The 21,486-nt window shown below is 40.2% G+C and overlaps 1 protein-coding gene across 4 annotated transcripts in view; it reads right to left on the bottom strand.

Annotated features, from left to right (window-relative positions):
• MAPKAP1 (MAPK associated protein 1) overlaps positions 1–21,486 on the bottom strand; it is a 231,243-nt gene that overhangs the window by 101,763 nt on the left and 107,994 nt on the right. For all 4 annotated transcript variants that reach the window (XM_090274729.1, XM_090274727.1, XM_090274730.1 and 1 more), the window contains one exon: positions 13,867–14,043. In XM_090274729.1, the coding sequence (XP_090130855.1) occupies positions 13,867–14,043 (177 nt within the window). The remainder of the gene's footprint in view (positions 1–13,866; positions 14,044–21,486) is intronic.

A 21,486-nucleotide genomic window follows, 5' to 3' on the forward strand; every position in this document is an offset into this window, starting at 1 on the left:
CCTTGGGCTGCCGGCGCTGGGTCTAGGATGAAGCGTCACTTCAGGGAGCGGACTAAACGCTACCAGGAGTGCTTCAGTCAATTCAAAGTTAGGTCCTGTCAAGTCTCGTAACCGCTGAAAAATGTATGGGCATTTCAAAAAGAGATTACTCACTTGAGGAATGCAGCTCTGTCCCAGTGCAAAGCCACGCAGTTTACCAGAGGGAAGTGTTTATACCAGCGGTAACCTAACACAACAAGCATTTCTCGATTACGTATCAAACTAGAAGTGATGGGGCACAGAGGGAGAGTAGAGGCACAGGTCTTCACCTAAAAAGCTTAGATTCTATTTATAGGGAGAGAGCTGAAGCCAGAACCAAAGCTGGAGGGCTACGTACAAAACACATGGGCTGGGCGTTAAACACCCTTTGGTGTTGCCTTAACATGTGGGAACCCCAGCTGCATGCATGAAATGAGAGGGTACCACCCTACACAACTGTCAGGAGGATAGTCAACGAATGCCAAGCACCTGGCACTAAGACTGGCAAAGGGTAAAAAGAGTTTCTAAATATTACTTGTCCTATGTTCCCCTTGTCCCAAGTCACCACTCGGAGAGAAGAGGCCCCATTCTCCCCCTCTCCCCTCAGCAGATTCCTTATTTGAGAGAATGGATCTGAACCCTCACAGTTTTTCATTGGTAACAGGGCCATTAAAGTGTGCAGTCTGCTGGGCATGGTGGCAATATTTAGGGGTATCATCAGCAAGTAACCTCTGGTCCAGGCATCAAAACTCTCCTGAAGCTCAAAGGAGGACCCTAGGCTCCATTTTCAACGTTTTCCCTTTTTAAAAAAATAATTATTCATTTTTAGAGAGAGAAAGGGGGTAAAGAGAGAGAGAGAGACAGAAATATCAATTTGTTGTTCCATCTATCTATACATTCATTGGTTGATTTTTATATGTGCCCTTATTGGGGATCGAACCCACAACCTCACTGAATCAGGACAACACTAGTCAACTGAGCTGCCTGGCCGGGGCTTTTTTTTCTTTTTCTTTTTAAACAGGGGAAAGGAGGGAGAGAGAAAGGGTGAGAAACATCAATGTGAGAGAGAAATGTCAACTGGTTGCCTCTCATATGCGCCCTGACAGGGGACTGAACCTGCAACCTAGACACTAAACTAGCGACCTTTTGGTTTACAGGATGACACTCAACCAACTGAGCCACACCAGCCAGAGCAAGGCTTTCCTTTTTGAAAGAGTAAACAAGAAAAGCAGGCATGTTCCACCTCAGCTTAACTCACTGGCTTTGGATGGGGATGATGGAAGTCAAAAATCATGGTGGTGTTGCAGAGAAATACCATGAGACTAAGAACTTTGTGATTTAAAAAGTAAAAGCTATTATCGTTCAATAATTATAACAATAATAGCAGCAGCTACTAGCTACTGAACACTTACTTTGTGCTAGGTGCTGTATTAAGCTTTTAAAATCTATATTAATTAATTCAATCCTAACATAGGTACTATTACATATTCATTTTATAGAAACTAAGGTGGGAGGCATTAGGAAATTTACCTGTGGTCATTCCTCTATTAAAGACCCTATTTTGGATTCAGAAATCAATACTATGGTTACCAACCCAAGTAGCACAGTCCAGTGGGAAAGGAAAAGAGGCAAACAAAGAATTATAGTTCCATGTGATAAGCACAAAGATGGAAGCCAGCTCAAAGTGCTGCAGAAACACGGGGCACTTAGCCAGCCAGGTAGAGGTGAGCGGGTCAGAGTCATCATTTAGCTCTACACCATGCTCAGAAAGATGGTGGTTATACCAGAAGGCAGTGAAGCATAGTAAGCCCTACAACAGAGTCTGCTTTGGAGTCCCAGTTCTGCTTTCTTTGGGTAAATGATATAATCTCTCTAACTTCCAGTTTCTGTACCTACAAAATGTAATAATTCTTAGGCTGTAAGACTATTGTGAGAACTAAATATTTCTGAAAAAGTTAACATGACACCTGCATATAATAAATGCCTAATAAGTAAGTTAATATAATAAATGGATAATAAGCAAGTTAATATAATAACTACAGGCTTTTCTTCATATATACAAGGAAGTGATATATAATGATGAGACCATGACAAAAGTCAACATTTATTGAGCACTTACTTTGTTCATTTAATCTTCCCAGAAAAGGTAAGTGCTACTATCAGTCCCATTTTATAATGGAGGAAATTAACGTTTAGTAAGGTTAGGACACTTGCCTGGATTCACACAGCTAATAAGTGAAGGAGTCAGGACTTGGACCCACGTCAGCCAGACTCCAAAGCTTGAGTTTTAAATCTCTTTAGCCAAGAAGAGAGTCTCTTCAGGACTCAGGGCAAGAGAGACTTCAGAGAGCATATCCTCCAGATCAGAACTACTCACCAAACTATGAGAAAGTTCAACCTCCCTATATAACAAATTCAGTTTGATTATAATGGACTAGCCATATGACTTATAAGGCCCCCTTTTAAAAGCCTTTGGAGAATGTCAGTGTATCAGTTTGTGGAAGTGGGAAAAGGCTACCAAGAGCAGCACTCAATTCTCTAGTCCTGACCAGTTCATAATAGTGATGAAGACACACTCCTCTTGTTCCCAACCTGTTCTGGTCCCAATTCCATGCATGTTCATTCTCTAGCACTTTGAGGTAGAAAATGAAAATATATGAGCAAGAGAAAGCCATGCAATGACTATAGCATGCCTGCTTTAAAGCAGGCCCTTTGGGTATTACTTTATCCATAAAGAAAGTTTACACTAGTGTGAACGCCACATTTTGTTTCCCCTGCACTGACAGATTTTTTTAAAAGATCAAAGCATATTGTATAAGTATGCGATGTTTGACATTGGATAACATACTCTTTTTCAAAACAGACATTTTCCAAAAACATAACTCGCTAGACTAATGGGCAGTGAGAAGCCAAAATGACTGCCCTCCGCCTTCTCCTTGTGTATCTTTGCCAGAGTCCTTGGGACTTGCCAAATCCGGTCATGCCTGCTTAGCTTGCTCGACTGATTGTGCCAGAAAAGAAAATAAGACACAGATGTATTTGAGCTCTTTGAGATGCCAGTAAGAGAGACAGCTAATGGCTTCATTTCGACCCTCCCCTTCCAGCTGGGCACAGGTGGGGGATAATGAGGTCCCTCTCCCTAATCAAACTCAATTATTTACTACTCTATATAACCGCAAAGACATTCACATTCAGTTCAGAATATAAAACACACCGTGGGCTACTTCCAACCACTGCCACTGGGTATTTATAACAAACTCAAGTGGCTAACAGTTTGCCTTGGCAGGAGTGTAAGTGTGTAAAGTTTTGCAAACTGTTTCTGTTCAAATATGTCCTGCTGAAATGGTGTCCCAGGCGGGGTTGCATAACTGTCAGGTCAGTGAACTGCGTAACATCCGAGAATGTATTCACCCTGCAGTGCAGACAGGATCTGGAAACCAAACGCTTCGTTCTATTGCAACCTTCTGAGAAGCATCACAGTTTTTTCAACAGCAAGACTGACATTGTATTAATAAACATTACAAGTCACCAGCCTGACATGTACATAGCAGCAGCTGACAGACTCCAACATAAGCTGAGAGGAGAACAGAAGAAATCAAAATGAGACATAGTAACTAAATATGGCCAAAGAGGGTGGCTCAGGAAACAAATAACACTAATGTCAGCAATGTGAGTCCCAAACTTTTAAGACACATAGCAACTAAAGGAACAATCTGGTATAATTTTTGGATATGAAAGTAAGTTGATAGCTATCAACAATGTGTGCTTTTATTGGAGGAAAAGTGAATCCTGGCACACTTTCAGCAGACAGACATGCCAGGGAGCAAAACATATATATTTAGCTTGCCTGACCTTTAAATTCTTAGAAGTATGTAATTAATGTTTTCTGTCTTTATTACTTGCTCCAATATTACTGCCACTTTAAAGAGACAAAGAGAAATCTTTTCTCTCTAGACAGTAGCTGTTGCCAAAAAGGGAATCAAGTCAGATTTACAAATACAAAATTAAACAGGCTGCATATGCTACATTTCCATACACGAGGACAATCTGGACAATGAAAATGTTTGCTAATACAACAGAATGAAAAGAAATAACACACACAGTTGGTCCTCTATGACGCGAGCAAAAAATAAATAACTAGGAAAATTTATGCCCATATTGTCAGACTGGTTACAAAGAACACAGTCATCTTCCTTTTTAATTTTTTATGCCATTTTAGTTCTGCCCCTTACCAAACGGGATGACCTTGGGTAAGTAACTACCTGTCTGTGAGCTGCAGCTAATACAGATGCTCCTTGACTTATGATGGGGGCTACATCCCTATAAAACCCTTGTAAGTTGAAAACACTAGAAGTTGAAGATGCGTTTAATGCACCTAACCTACCAAACATCAGAGCTCAAAACACAATAGCCATGAAACTCAGGCCACACAGTATGCGGCAGAGGATCGGCTGTCTGTGTGATCCTGTGCCGCACGGAAGCCGAGGTTCGTGGCCGCTGTCCAGCATCGTGAGAGGGTATCAAACTGCATATCACTAGCCTGGGAAAAGACCCAAATTCAAAATTCAAAATACAGTTTCTACTGAACACATATTGCCACCACGCCATCATCAAATCCAAAAGATCTTAAGGGGAACCTTCATAAGTCAGGGACCGTTCATCTACATGTTTAAAAAGATGAGTTGCTTATGAGGAATAAATGAGATAATGGCTAATAGGGGCACTGAACTGTGTGAGTGTGCAAAAATGCTCCTTTTCTTCTTTATTCTTTTGTCCTTTCCAGACCACAAGGCACTATCACATAAGAATAGGAGAGACTTCAAGCTAATGATATTCTTTCTGTCTATCAAACTAATGATAAAGGTCTAGTCGCTTGGGGTGTACTATGGAGGTCTAGTCAAGAAGGTATGCTGAAACTACCGACCCCTTTGAAAAGCCTTCATACAGGAAAGAGCCATGAATCTAGGGCATTCCTCCTTAAAAAGTACCTAAGCTTTCCCTTTACCGCAGAGCCAGCAAAAGCCAGGGCAGTCTCTGGGAGCCCTGAGAGCCACACTGCCCAGCGAGGCAGCCCAGCTTCCCATGCAAGACCTTTCGCAGTCTGTCAGCTCAACCATCCCTTTCCCGAAGAGCAAAATCCTAACTGGGCTCTATTTGCTCTACGGTCTTGGTCAGAACACTTTCTTTCCCATATCCACTTAATATATTAAACATTTTAAGTAAAACGCATATATAGGAGGGCAGTTTAATTGCTCTTACTGACTTCTGCTCTACGGGCATTCTGTTCATTTTATCCCCTTTGACTTTTCTTACCTAGCAGTCAGCGATTCAGGGGCTCCTACATTTGCTCTCTCCAAAACCAATCAAGAACAAAGGATATCTTAGAATCCACTTGCTGATCTGGTAGAGGAGGCAGGCAGGTTCCATTAGCAGGCTCCTAATTTGCAAGTACGTAGTTAAGATAACCCATTCTCTTTCCCCAAAAAACTTTACTTCCTGAGCCCAAGTACCCAGCAGGGGAAGGCTGGTCTAGCCCTGACTCAGCTGGACCATCAAAAGATATCCAGCTCCCCCTTCTTTCCACAGAACACTTTTCCAATTAGGAATTCACTTAAGTTCACTAGTGCCTCTCTTTAAATGTAAATAATTATATAATATCATAAGTCATCTTTGCATGACCAAATCAAGTTTTAAATTTCCTTTTGCATAAAGAAAAATAGCTCTATTATTAAATTCCTCTATAAAAGACATGTATTAATTGTGTAATAATAAGGGCTAAACCCCATACACGCTTTAGTGTGAATTATTTAGACTGATAAATCTGACAGAAATAACAAAAATGGCAAATATGTAATACTTCCTACACACCAGGGTCTGAGCTAACTCCCTCACAGCAGTATTTCCTACCTGAGGTGCAAGGGCCTCAAGAGTCAACAGATGAATTCACAGACTCCCTAAGTTTCAGAACAGAAAAATTTTGCCTTTATTGTAGTGCAATAAAAATCATTTATATATATGTCATATACATATGATATATATTTAGTTCAGTGAAATTCATATAGCTGAGCCTTGAACAACAGTTTTGAACTGCAAGGTCCACTTATATTCAAGTTAAAAATAAAAAAGCACATACAGTACTGTAAGTGTATTTTTTCTTCCTTATGATTTTCTTAACATTTTTCTCTAGCTTTACTATAAGAATATAATATATAATACATGTAACATACAAGCTAAGTATTCATTGACATGTCAAATTATTAAGGTTTCTGTCATAGGCTATCAACAGTTAAGTTTTGGGGGAGTCAAAAGATATAGCAGATTTTTGACTGCACAGGGGGTTGGTACCCCTAGTCCCTGCATTGATCAAGGGTCAACTGTATATGCAGTGACTTACATTAAGTGATAGCTACAGATTTAGATGTCTTCCATCTTCCCCATCTCTACCCAGCTGGAGGAACCCTGAGTCACCACTCAGAGGACAAATGTACAGGAGAGCCACCTAACCCTCATCAGACAGATACAAACAAGAAGCTGGGATAAGCCAGGATGGATGCATTTGGCCCATGCTCATTCATTTATGTATTGTGTGTGGCTACTTTCAGGCTACTACAGCAGAGCCAAGTGACAGAGACTGTATGGAACCTAAAGTATTTATCTGGTTCTTCAGAGAAAAGTTTACCAACTTGTGGAATTAAACTGGTGAGATTCAGTGGCTGTATGTTCCATCAGCTAGAGTTATTTAATGTCATTAACAGATTTAGTAAAGGCAAAATGACATCACTGCAAGTTGCACGCAAAGTTCATTGAATAGAGAAAAGGGATGGGAGAAATGGGCATAAAGCTCTCTGATCTCGAACAGAGAGGAACAGGCTGCTGATTTCTGAATATTTCATGCTCTGCAGTGCCCAAGTCACCCTGTGCATAGGTACCAACAGGCAGAGAGCCAACCTATGCACAGACCCATTCATATCAGAAAGTAGGGTGACCGAATTCCGGCCAAGATGGAGGCGTAGGTAGACAGGCTGCATCTCCCTCCTCAACTAAGGACTACAACTACCTCAAAACTAGAGACAACCAGAAATTCCAGAAAATTGAACTGCATGTAAGTCCAACAAACAAAGATATAAAGAAGAAATACTCATCCAGACAGGTAGGAGGGGTGGAGAGGACTCTGTTAGTGGCAGCGGCAGCAGTAGCAGGCCTTCAAAAAGCGCAGTCACATGTTTTATAAAATAGGGAGGGACACCTGGGGGGCGCTCCAAGCATCAGACCAGAATGCACAGCTCATGGTTGCAGCACCAGGGAAAATAAGAGCCTCGTCGCTTCTACCTGTGCAAACCAGTCGGGGGGTGGGGGGGTGGGGGGGGGAGCCAGAAACTGCTGGTCTCTCAATAGAATCCACTTGTTTAGAGGACTCCATGGTCCTAGAACATCCACAGACCCACCTACTCTGGAAACAACGGCCAGGGGAACAGCTAGAGAGGTATCAGTCCCATACGGGAAGTGGGAAAAGTGCCTGGAAAAGTAGTGAATGCTGAGCAAGCATCATTGTTCCCTCTCAGACCCCCTCCCTCACATACAGCGCCACAATGTGGTGAAATGGGTCACCCATACTGACGAATATGTAAGGCTCCACCCCTTACAACATAACAGGTGCAAGAACTCTACCTAAGACACAGAGGCAAACAAACATGGGAGCCTGTCAAGGTGAGGAGACAGAGAAGTATGGCCCAAAAGAGGGAACGGATCAAGGTTCCAGTGGGAGAACTAAGTGATGAGAAGATAGCCAACCTAACAGATACAGAGTTCAAAACACTGGTGATAATGATGCTCCCAGACTTGACAGATATGTTTAAGTATGGCAAATGCAGAAGGGAAGAAGTGAAGGCTATGCTAAGTGAAATGAAGGAAAATCCATAGAAAACCAATGATGAGGGGAAGAGGGAAGGAAACCAGGGTTCAAATTAATGATTTGGAACATAAGGAAGAAATAAACAGTCAACCATTACAGAAGGAGGAAACAAGAACTGAAAAAAAATGAGGAGAGGCTTAGGAACCTCTGGGACAACTTGAAACATGTCGACATCTGAATCATAGGGATGCCAGAAAGAGAAGAGGAAGAGCAAGAAAATGAAAACTTATGTGAAAAAACAATGAAGGAAAACTTCCCAAATTTGGTGAAGGAAATAGACGTATAGGTTCAGGAAGCACAGAGTCAGAAACAAGCTAGACCCAAAGAGGAGCACACCAAGACACATCATAATTAAAATGCCAAAAATTAAAAATAATGAATCTTAAAAGCAGCAAGAGAGAAGAATGGAGTTATCTACAAAGGGGTTCCTATAAGACCTATCAGCTGATTTCTCAAAAGAAACTTTGCAGGCAAGAAGGGACTGGCAAGAAGTATCCCAAGTGATGAAAAGCAAGGACCTATAACCAGGATTACTCTATCCAGCAAAGCTATCATTTAGAATGGAAGGGCAGATAAAGTGCTTCCCAGACAAGGTAAAGCTAAAGGAGTTCATCATCACCAAGCCATTATTATTTGAAATGTTAAAGGGACTTATTCAAGAAAAAAAAGGTCAAAATTATGAACATTAAAATGACAACAAACTCACAACTATCAACAACTGAATCTAAAAAATAAAAACAAAATCCAACTAAGCAAACCAGAACAGGAACAGAATCATAGGTACGGGGATCATTTGGAGGGTTATCAGCTGGGAGGGGGAAGGGGAGAAATGGGGAAATGGTGCAGGGACTAAGAAGCATAATTGGTTGGTACAAAATAGACAGGGGGAAGTTAAGAATAATATAGGAAAGGGTGAAGCCAAAGAACTTAAATGCACGACCCATGGACATGAACTAAGGGGGGTGGGATTGCTGGAGGGAAGGGGGTTACTGGGCAGAGGGGAGCAAAGGGAAAAGAATTGGGACTACTCTAACAACATAATCAATAAAATATACTTAATTTTTTTTAAACAAAGGAATAAGAAAGTAGGGTGACCAGTCACCCTGGCTCACTGGGGCAGAGGGAATGCTCCTGTAGGACTATCCATTTTGAAACAGGCGAAGTCCTGGGAAAACTGGAAGAAATTGGTCATCCCAGAGAAATGTTCTCTACTTTTCCAATAAAGAATATTTAAAATTTGGGGAGAATGTACTATAAATCAGTTGGCCCATTAAAATGATGAAAAAGCAGTTAAAGATACATTTCCTTATTTAAAGGGACAACTAATAATAAGGTAATCTGATGTTCATATGAAAACCAAAAGACTCAAGTTGACAAGTAAAACATTTAACACCCATTAAACCTAACACCAATGATTTAATTTCAGAAAAACATCTGTTACATTAAAGTTGTTAATTTGTATTTTATTACTGTTATAATTTTATCTGCATTTAATTTGTAATTTTGTTTGAGTTGCAGAAGACATGAATTTGTAGCTAGAATTTTACATTTGTATGTATGTAAGTAACATTATAATAAAATTTGGGCAAGCACTGACGCTTCAGGAGAAATAATTTTCCTTTAAAAGGGGTCTATACCTTACTAATGTTTAAAAACATTCCTGACAACAATTCCATGAAGTAGTTACTATTATCCCCATTCCATAAATGAAGAATCTGAGGCTACAGGTCATGTAGCAAGTCACTAGGAAGCTGAAACTTGAACCCAGGTTAGCCTAAGTTTAAAGCCTATCGGCCTCATTCAGAGGGAAAGATGGTACACTGGAACCTCCTGGTTGGGTGGGGGTGAGGGCTCTGAAAGCCAGAAGGCAACCCGAGGCTTCATAGTTTTCAGAAGGCAGGAGCAGGGCTGCAAAGAATAAGGCTAAGAGGACTCAGAAGGTAAGGTGGGACAGAAAACTTGGTCAAGGGCCCTCCTAACGACCCTTAGACACCTGGAGATCCATCCATTCCTATTTACGAAGCCTGTGCTGGGTGGTAAGGATACATAAATAATTAAGACTGGGCCTGCCCTGTCTTGAAGGAGCTCATGGTCTTGCTACTTCTTTAAAGGATGTCCGTCCGGAGAGGACTAATGTGAAAGTCTGCACATCTGCAACATCCACTCCTGCCCATGTTCAGCAAAAGTTATTCCAATTTGGCCTTTTCTGGGCAATGTCCCCCCAAGTCTGCCCTTCTCCTGATAGAAAACAGCAAGTATGGGAGAAAGAAAAATGGAGAAGCAGCAAGGAGATCTATTCAGTTACCCATTCAAGTACTGTCTGGGCACGCCTACTCTAATAGCGAAGCTATGCTAGGTGTCGTGGGGCACACGCAGTCTAGTTCTTGCCCTCAAAGAGTTTTATCCGTAACAATAACTGCAGCCAACACTTAGACAATGCTTACACAGGCCAGGCACCGTTCTAAGTGCTTTACATCTGTTAACTCACTCAGTCCTTACAACAGCTCCATGAGCGAGGCATCATTATCACACTCATTTAACGGAGCCGGAGAAGAGCGAAGTCATTCACCCAGGATCACATACTAGCGAAGGTACGGCCAAGACTGGCATCCAAGCAGTCTGGCTCCAGAGGCCACCATGCTTTTACTTACTACGCTGCAGCAAGGGCTGAATGTTGGCCTTAAGATAATAGTTGGATTTACCTGAAAGACTAGACCAACACTAGGTTTCCTGACCCCTATCCTGGCTCTCAGCAGGATGCTTGAAGTCAGGCCTAAGTTTGAATCTAAGCCTGAGAGAAATACTCAGCCCCAGTTTTCATGTCTCTAAAATAATGATTTTTAAAACTGGGCTGCCCTAGCCAGTGTGGCTCAGTTGGTTCATAACTGAAAGGCTGAGGGTTCGATTCCTAGCCAGGGTACATGCCTGGGTTGCAGGTTTGGTTTCCAGTCTAGGCATGAATTCCTCGGTCAAGGTGCATATGGGAGGCAACTGACTGATGTTTCTCTCTCACATCCATCTTTCTCTCCCTTCTTTCTCTTAAAGCAAGGAAAATATATCCTCTGGTAAGGATAAAAAAATGAAATAAAATAAATAAAAACTGCACTGTATTTTCAGATTGAATGAAATAACATATACCCAGTTGTCCCTTAGTAAATACGAATTCTCTTCCTATTGTGAAGCCTAGCTCTCTGTCCCTGGTTCGGTTCAGTGTCTCCCCAGCCACTTCCTGCCCACGCACCATTAGGAGGAAGATGCAAGAGGAAAGGGGGAATGAAGAGCAGGAGCAATGGCTTCACTTATTTTGCTGGCACTTCAGTCTCTGAAGCTTTGGACACATCCTTGGATAATCCTGAAGGTCTGCTCTGTCCTGCATTTGCAGGAGAGAAGTTTCTAACATAGAATATAGACCAGAAAGGTGAATGGGAGGTGGCTGAACTCAGAAAATATACACAGGACAATGGTCAGCAGCCTCTACTATTTCCTCAGACAACCGAAAATAGGGAAAAAACAAACAAACAACAACAAAAAAACCCCAGAAAATTCAGTGACACTTTTGTTCTAACTGCTCACATATAAAGGTTCTACTTTACCTTGTGTTTTCAGAAACACTTCAGACATACTGAATAAAATCTCTTGACTTTAAAGTAGAAGAAGCATTGACTGGGGTGTGTGTGTTTGAGAGTGCAAGGATGGGAGTAATTCAGGAAAAAAACTATTAAGTTTAAAGCAGTTATTGTTGCTCTCTGCCTTTCTCCCTCTCCTTACCCCCATTCCCTGGGAGGCGGGGTTCACAGCAAGACACTTCTCCTGGGAAGGTATATCCATTCCACCCGCAACCCCATTCTATTGAAAAGCATCGATTAAAAGCTGTTGATTTAAAAAGGACTTTCAGTTTAAAAGACTGCTATGACCGTATTTTAACATCTATGCGTAAAAATTATGTGCTAATGAGTACAATTCTTTTATGTAATCATTAATAGATAATACAGATGCAGGTGGAAACTACTGAAATATCACTATATACAGTCTTTTAAAGTAAAAAGAAAAATCTTCTAATGACACCTGTGCTTGTGAGACTGAAGAGGGCTCTGTGAATGCCACTGGCAGCACTGTCAACTGGTCCGTCTTTCAGAAGGCTACATGTTGATATCATGTGAGAGTCTAAAAATGTTTCTACTCTGACCAATAACCTACCAACAAAAGATTCCCCAAAGGAAATTATTCAACAGAAATAAAATGGATACAAAGATGATCACAGAATCACTTATTAAAAGCAAAACAAGGAAACCACCTAAACACCCCAGACAGGCACCCACTGCACCACCCACCCTCCTGCTTTAGTGCCCACTGCACTGCAGTGGTTTGTTGGACGCCTGCCTCCCCGCTAGAGCATAAATTCCATGAGCACAGGGGGTGCCCCTGCCTAGATCCTTGGCACATGATAAATGTAAGGTGTAGAAATTAAGGACAGATATCGAAATAGTTGTAATATAATGTTAAGTAAAAATAACACTATGCATATGATAAAACTAAAACTCTCTATACGTACACATGGAAATGATTATACAAAAATGTAAGCAGTTATACTAGGATGGAGGAATTTAAATATTCTTTGACGTTGTTGTTTTAGTGCCTCTGAAATGTAAAAGGAAGGAACATATTTGCTGTTATATACACCAAACATGATTTCATAGTAGAAATAAAATGGCAATTATTAAAGCTTGAAGAGTCACGCCCAGCTCCACAGGCACCTGGGTACTCATTTTTTGCTCAAGGGTGGAGAGACTCAAAATACTCATATATCACAGGTAGCAAAATCCTGTTTTTAGTAAAAATCTGAAACAAAGGCAGTAGGTTGTAAAGAGACAGGCAGGTAGAAAAGTCCTTTACAGCAATCTCTTCTGGATGGTGAATTTGCTGGTTACTAACAGCAGGGGGTGCCAAAGGGACCGCTATTGTTCCCAGGAGACCGAAGGAGAGGGACAGTCGCCACCTTGGTGAGGAGAGCTTACGCTGCGGAGACAACACTGCCGGCTTTCCCTTACAATGGGGACCCGTGGGGAAAGCTCTGGCCCTCTGTCGATTTAAATGGATAAAAATCACATTTTTATTTTCACTAACTTATGATAGTTAGCATTTCCTTGAATTACAGTCAACAAATCCCAGCAGCATTAGCAGTACTGGTGACTTGTCATGAACAGAAATCAGATACAATGAGAGCACAGTCCAGCTGGGGCAGATGTCTCCATATCACTTACACTCAATCCGTCCTTTGAGACCAAGTTTCAGGACTTCCTGTTTGATCTGCCACTGGATCTTGTTATTCAATGTATTAATAAAGCTGTGCATATTACTCTATCACAAATTTGGTTAATAATTTGATGACTTTAAATATAACAAACTCTTTTGTAGTCCTGTGAATTCTATTTTCTGCATTTACACTTTTCTGAGAAGGGCTTTTATATGCTTTACCGGACTGCCGAAGGCACAGGCAAGGTTAAGAACCTCTGCTCAGTCTAAAGGAAGGCAATCGAGAGGAAAAATCAAATTGGATCTGAACAAAGCTGGAGAGAAAAGGAAGTATGTTAAGTCACAGAGAGAAGTGGCTGTGATGTCCATTTTCATTTAGTTTGGATTCCTTGAAGAGAATTTTTGCTTCACAGACTTCAAAGTGCCCCAATATGTCCAGAGGCCTGGTTCACAGATAAGATATTCAGAGGTCCACCTAATTTACTACAAAGCAGTTTGTACTTAATATAGGCGCAGACATGAAATACAATGCGATGTTGTCCCCAACATCTCTCTGGAAGTAATCATTACATGCAGACTCTCCAGATATCAAATATTAATTTGATGAACAAAACCAAAATCAAATACAAAATTACAGAGAAGGTAGAGATGAGATACTGAGATAAGTAACAGTCAATACTCACATTCGAACAAAGAGTGACTCTTTGGATGTCAGACCAGGAGATGAATACTTTTCAACCAGGGCCAAAGTACTGAAGCCAAACTTATGAATGGGCTCATTGGAATCCAGTGGGGGGAAATCTGTGTCAACCTCCCCATCGTCCTCAGCAATATGCAGGCAGTAGGCATTGACATTGTCACTGAAAGGAAAACCAAAAAGGTGAGTGAATACCACAGTGAGAAAGAAACGCCGTGACCAGAGGCCCTGATGTATAGCAAGCAAACTTGGGAAACTTGCTCTTTGCATCAAAGTCTGAAGATACTGTTAGATCCCCCAAATCCTACCTCATTTGATAAGGAGAAAATACATGGCAGTGCAAAGGGGAGAATCCAGTGTGAAACAAGAGCCTTTAAACCACTCTATTCTCCCAACAAATATTCACTAAGTACCTATTGTAGGTAAGACACAGAACCCCTCAGATCAAAGATGAGATTTTGTATCAGCCCTCAAGGAAGCTTACAATATAGAAGGGGGTAAATTTAAAAGTAAGCACTATATATTAGCTATAATATAAATGTATAAAATATATATCATAAAAGAGATACACAAAACTATGAAGGAGAAAAAATTATTTGGGGGGAAATCACTGGACTTTGATTTATGGTTAGGATTAAGAAAATATGTGCTCTAGCTCAGGAGAAGTACTCAGGGTAACAAAGACAATCAATACTGTTCTCCTTTCTCTGAAGAAAATCAGCCTCACTTGGCAGGATCTGATTCCAAACACCAAGGATAATTAACAGAGTAAAGCAAATGATCTGATTTATCCTGATCAACTATAGAAGGACTTTTCTCACTTCCCTAGAATGTCTAGTCAGTAATCCTAAATTCCAGCCTTGCCCACTTTAGAACCAACACACCTCATTCTCCTTTAGGGAAGTAAAAAGTCAATTTGCTGGAAAAGGGTGGGAGATCATATCAACATAAAGACAAATTAAAACTGAAATAAACTTAGAACACCTTAGATACTCTGCTCCAGAGTTGAATTGTTAAAAGTGCAAATCTGCCAGTATTCAGAAGCATGAATCTAATAGTTTACAAGGCAGTGGGATTCTAAATTCTGCAGCTTAAATTTGGAGTTTTAATTATATGATTGATGCTTAAATTAATTAATTGCAAAGTGTATGCTAATTGTTTAATTGGTTGCTTGATCTATATAGATCATTTTTTGAATTAAATGAGTTGATTTACAAAGTTTATTGATTGGATGTGACAATGAATTATTTCACTGACTACCTGATTTGCAATTTTCCCAATTAATTCACAAATCTTTTGCTGCAATTCTGCTTATTGAGAGAGAATCTACTTCAGGTGATCTATACTCAGTCTGTCACGATTAAGAGATATTTATTATATAAAACAGGTAATAAGGACAGATTAAAATTAATGGGAGCTGTAAATCTGTTAAATGGATGGATAACAAGAAAGTAATCTGGCTATGTTTGTCACTATAAATTTCATGTATTTGCAATGCTATTAAGCAATTTAAAATTCATCTCTGAATGGTATGGGAAACTTATAGATCTTTGCAAGAGGTTCCTAACTTAGACACAAAACACTGCAGAAGCAGAAGAAAGCCATTTAGATGAAGAAAATGTCATGGCACAGTACCGAAGAACTTTGTGTCCAGGAAGACTTGAGTTCAACACTAAGCTCCATTACTCATGGACGATGTGTTTTCAGAGAGTAAGTTTCACCTCCTTGAGTTTCAGTTTCCACTTCTATAAAAAGGGTATAATCACCTAACTCAAGTGTGGTTGTCAGGATTAGATGAGATAATATATATATATATATATCTCGTGCTGAGCATTTAACAGGGGTAAAAAAATAAATGGTATGGTAACTATAATAAAGTCAGATGGAAAATAACTTTGGTAGTTATGTCAGTCAGTCCTTAAAGACAAATTGTGGTTGCATATTAGAGGAAGAAAGCAACAATGAGACTGAGTGACATGTTCCCCATGCACACCTCTGTGACTGGAGCTCACATGTCCACTGTGTTCCAGCCTTGGGGCCACTGAGCCCCCGGGGTTTTATGAACTGGGCAGACACTGATGAAGCAAGCGATGGGCAGCCTGGAATATTTACTGCTGTGTGAATCATCCTGAGGAATGCCTGCGATTCCCCCGCACCACAGAGGTTTCAAGGGCAAATAACAAGCCTACTGATCAAAGCAGAAAGCCAGAAAAGGGGTATCAGAAGAATTCTGCACTGATTGTCATGGGATGTCCCCAAATCCCCTCAAAACAAACTCAACAAATGTCACAAGCTAAGATCTGAGAGCCCAAAGACTCGCCGGCAAGTGTTCTTATTCTCCCGAGTTCTTGAGTACAAAGTGTGAAATCACTTATTCTTTCAAGAAACATTTGCAAAGTGCCTGTCCTCCGCTGAGCACGGAGAACACAGGAAGGGGAAGAATGAATGATTCAGTCTCCATCAGAGAAAACTAACGGAAGTCTTTTCTGGGTTATCATAAGGTCTAGCAGCAAACAGCGCTCTAAACCCTAACACCTCTTCATTGAATGCCTAAGAAGAAAATAACTAAAATTCCATATTCTGTGCACGGACATATTGGTGCGTTTATAACGGAAGGATTAATAAAAGAATCTACTGTGGCATTCTGACTTCCTAAACTGCTTCAGGATTCCAGATTAGCACTAGCACAGTAACCATGAGCATCAGTAGCTACATTTACTGCGTGCTATGTGCCAGACACTGTGCCAAGTGGTTTAGACACATTAGCTCAATGCATCTTCAGATCAGCTTAGTCACTTACTGTTGTGTCTATTTCACAAATTAGAAAACTGAGGCTCAATGACGTTAAGTGGCTTGCTCAAGATTAAGCAGCATGTAAGTGGCGGAGCTGAGATTCAAACCCATTCAAACTCATTTTTGACGCCCACCTATCTCTGCCAAAACCATGGTGTGTTCTTATGGAAATGTCACATACTTTGAAAAGGAGGAAACCACAACATACTACTTATAAAAAATTAGAAACTTAGAAGAGATTTATTTCAACCTCCTTGCTTTTACAGATGGGAAATACATGCTAGAAAAGAGGAATAACACGCCCAGGATCACCCAGTTTAAATGGGGACAAAGCCTGCTCTAGAGACCCTCAGGTAACCTTGCTTCTGTTTCATTACCCTTTGATCAAATCAGAAGTTGGTGGCATTTTGAAGTAGGGAGAGAAGAAGGGGCAGCTGTGGTCCCTGATTCAGGAATTCCCCAAATACAGACATCTGGAACTTACAAAACAGCGAAAACAAGAGCACCTCCTTATGACATAGTTCAGTGGAATGAAGACAGGGTTTTGCAGTCAGATCTGGTTTTAATGCTAACACAACTATTAACCAGCTGTGTGACCAAATCTCTCTGAGCTCTATTTCGTATCTATAAAAAGCTTTCCTTGATTTTTCTAGGACAATCATTTTCAAAAGTGATTCTCCTGTATGGTCTCACAGAACTTGGTTAATATTTCTGCCTATAACTCTATCACATTGCTCCTTTTCTTATTTATGCATCTATATTCTAAAGAGTAGTATTCTTCTATTGCCTCTACATCCTTACTGAAGAGTAAATGGCTGGCATTTAGAAGGTACTTAACAAATATTTGCTGGATGAATGAATATATGCACGTGTAGACTGAATCACTACCTATAAAAAAAGCATAAAGGGTATTATTAAAAATATGTGTTTTAACAAGAAAAGGAGAAGTAATAAGTGTTTCTTTTTTACATGTGTCAGAGATTGAAATTCAAGGCAAGGGGAGAAGAAGGCCCAGTATAAGGTAAGAATGAGTACTGGCATCTCACTTTTTTATGGAGGAAAAAACACTAAAATTATTACAACTGTGTAAAAACATTCCATTATATACATATAAAAAGACTAGTAGGAAAGGTACCAAAAAGTTTACAAAGGTTATATTTACATTTAAGCACTGAGCACTTTTTCCCTTTCTAAATTTCTTTACTTTTCAGATAGTCCATGATGAGTAATATAATTTTCATTTCTCTTTATAAAATATTTAACTTTTTTTGATACATGATTATAGAGAATAGAAATATGGCACAGTTCAAAGAGTGGGAAACCTCTAACCTCACTGCACAGAAAGAATCACCCATCCTAAAGGCTCTGAGCATGGCCTGCCTCGCCCACTTCCTAATTCCTAAATGTCTGCTCTACCAGGGTCTGTAATTAAAATAACCATACCTACTACATACGGGTCTTGTAAGAATTAAATGACTTAATTCACTGCACAGTGCTTGGCATGAAATATTCTCATTTTGCCGAGATTTCATCCACTACTCCTAAGCTTCTGATTACAGAGAAGCAGAATTAACTAGACAGAAAACCTGAAAGTCCTGTTTGTGAGTCACTACCAAAGAGGGAGGAATAACCAAGAGCCCAAGGAACAAGTACAGGGCAACAGGGTCCACAGGCTTAATTTCAGAGTTGGGTGGATGTGCAAGGAGCAGACCCTCACAGACCGTGAAGTTCGTGAAAGAATTGGAAGTTTGAACAATGAATGGATGCAAAATGGAGCTTGTTGTGAAAAAGAGACCGTTTGGGGGATGAAGATATATAGCACCAAAGCTTTAATAAATACGATCTACTGAATTTCACTTACTCATATTTTATCAAATAAGTCTAAAATTTTTCATTAGAAAAATTTATTTCATTGAATTATTGACCAATATTCACTTTATATTCAAAGACCAATATGGCTTTTATGAAGAAACAGAAGCCTGTAGTCCACATATAAATGGTACTTCCTCTATGAAAATTCAGAAGCATTCCAGGAAGCATCCCAAATTTCTATCAAACATGATCTGACATGTTCAATTCACAACTCATAAAAATTCACTCATTTCTGAAAATGCAAAACACACTTAAGAATGGTGTCCAGGCAGCTGGATACTTGTTTTTTTTTAATGAAAAATAAATGAGTGCATAATTCTGAAATGTCCAGAACTCTCATTACTTAGGTTTTGCTGTTTATCCTGATGGAATCAATATTAAGAGTGTGTCAGGCATTAGCAAGAGAAAGCAAGCTCCCAGGGGTTGCAGCTCAGAAGTTCATCTCTTTGAAGTCAGAGAAAAGATTTTTAAGACTGTGGAGATTTCCGATTTCCTTTTATCTAAACAAAACCCCCATTAATGGAAAGTAAAAACTGATTTAAAAAATGTTTGTCAAGGCACATCAACCTCACACAGGAACAGTTAAGTCCAAATTTTCTGGTAAAAAGGAATTCCAGGGAGAAAATACCCACTAATTTCGAAGTGGAAAAAAGACCTTCATATTGTTCTGAGCCCCTTTTTTGATAGTTTCTATGGCTATGTCTTCAAGTTCATTGATTTTTTCTTTTGCAGTGTCTAATCTGCTGTTAATCTCATTTAGTTGTTTCATTTCAGATACTCTATTTTTCATCTCTAGAAGTTCCCTTTGGGTTTTTTTTTAAATCTTCTACTTCTTTCCTTTTTACATTCATGTTTCCCTCTATCACCTTGAACATACAGATCATATTTATAATAGCTGTTTTAACTATTATAGCCAATTCCATAATTTCTGGCATTTCTGAAAAGTCCCCTTTTCTTAGCTCTGAACTAGAGAGATTCATCAGACAAATTAGGCTGGCAGAATTCTAAGTTTCAGAAACTCATGAAGTTTATTACAAATGTACCTTATAAACATTCACCCTCAATCCCACTACCAGAGGGATCCTTCAAAAACACAACTGTGATACCATCACCCCCCAGCTTTAAACCTTCCCTTTCCTTTAGACTAAAAGCAAAAGAGCCTTTAAAAGTACTGGTTTCCATAAAGCCTGCCATTATACTCTGCCTGCTTTCCAACCTAATCCCTCCCATCCCAGTCACAGCAACTGCCTGCAGTGCCCTGCCTGGGTCTCCTCCCATCACTGTACAGGCCTCTGAGGCCGACACCTCCTCTTCCCAGTCTATGTGGTTATCCTCTGAGGTTTAGCTCTGGCATCCATTCTAGTGGGAACCCTCCCGTCTCTAACCAACCCAGGCCTCCATCTTCAGGCAGAATTAGAAATGCTCTTCTCTCCGTCCTCACAGCATTCTGGTTTTCCACTATTATAGCAAGACTCAATGACCATGAAAGTGAAACTGTGTTATTTGGTGTCTATAATCATGCACTTGCCTGAATCTTGAGGCCATAAACTTTGCTCTATGACTGTTTGTACCCCCAGTGCCTAGCATAGTGCCTGGGATGGTATAGACAACATGTAAATGCTTGCTGAATGTGTGATTTTAAAAAGAAAAAATGGAGGGACGAAGGGAGTGAGAGGGAAGAGAAAGCTCAAATGGTAACATCCCTGGTGCTATCACCATGTGAAGAGACTCATTTCTTTGTATAGCATGCTAGCTAAGAGAAAGGGAAATTGAGTCAGACCTGGGTTCAAATCCTGACTCTGACACTTGCTAAATATATTCTCTTGACCAGTTACTTAACTTCCTGAGCCTCAGTTTCTTTAGTGTTACTATCTATGACTTACAAAGCTGTTATAAGGAATAAAATAACACACTTAAAGTACTTGCAATGCAGCATGGCAGATAACAGGCACTCTAGTATGTCTGATCTACCAATTCATTACCCAGTAGTATGCTGACTCTGGCATTTGGGAAATGCTGATCATAGGCAATCTTTCTGTCCAGCTCAATGAACGAAGTGTCTGCAACACTCCCTCCAAACCTTCATCTATCACTTGAATAAACATGTCGTTGTGAACATATAACTCAGTGATTTTTAATGAATAGAGGTTTGTATACAGTCAGAAGTTCGTCTTAGCAGGAACCTGGAGAAAGACATTCCGGGAATGGCAAGGGTGGAGAAATTTCAGTCCAGATCTTTGAATGTTCGCATGTTCTCTTACTCATTCCACAATTGCTTGTTGAGCACTTGCTATGTATTAATATGAGCACTGTGTTATGGACTAAGGAGTAAAAGCCAATATGGATATGGTTCAGGCTCAAATTCTTCTCTATCCAATTGCTCATAAGACTCCTTCACTTGGATCCATCTCTCAAATAATCTCAGCTTTCATTATATCCAAAATTGAACTCTTTATTCACCCTGTTCTGAACCTATTTTTTCTCTAGGGTACCCCATTACAGCACCACCATCCACACAGTTCTTCAATGTCCAGTCTTGGGCCTTTATCTCATTCATCCACGCTGGAGGCTTCTATTAATGCTATGTGGATGACCCCTAAGTTCACATTTCTAGCTCACATCCCTCCTCTCTAAACTCCAAACATGCAAATATAAATGACTATTTGTAAACTTCTCTTAGATACAGCAAAGCCATCTCAGATTAATAAGCAGAAGACCAAACTCAGGCTGCCCCTCCTACACCCCTTTACACATCAAAAAACAAAACACAGTCTTCTAATGCTCCCTATCTCAGCGATGGGCACAACGTATAAAGTTGTGCAAGTCGGAAACCTTTGATGCCTCTCCTCTTCCACATTTCCCACATCTAATTCATTCCTCAGTCATGTGAATTTTTACCTCTTAAACATTTCCAGAATCTGTCCATTTCTCTCAATCTCCA

The sequence above is a fragment of the Furipterus horrens genome, unplaced genomic scaffold (assembly GCF_987537825.1).
Source record: "Furipterus horrens unplaced genomic scaffold, mFurHor1.1.pri manual_scaffold_4, whole genome shotgun sequence".
Classification (NCBI taxonomy): domain Eukaryota; kingdom Metazoa; phylum Chordata; class Mammalia; order Chiroptera; family Furipteridae; genus Furipterus; species Furipterus horrens.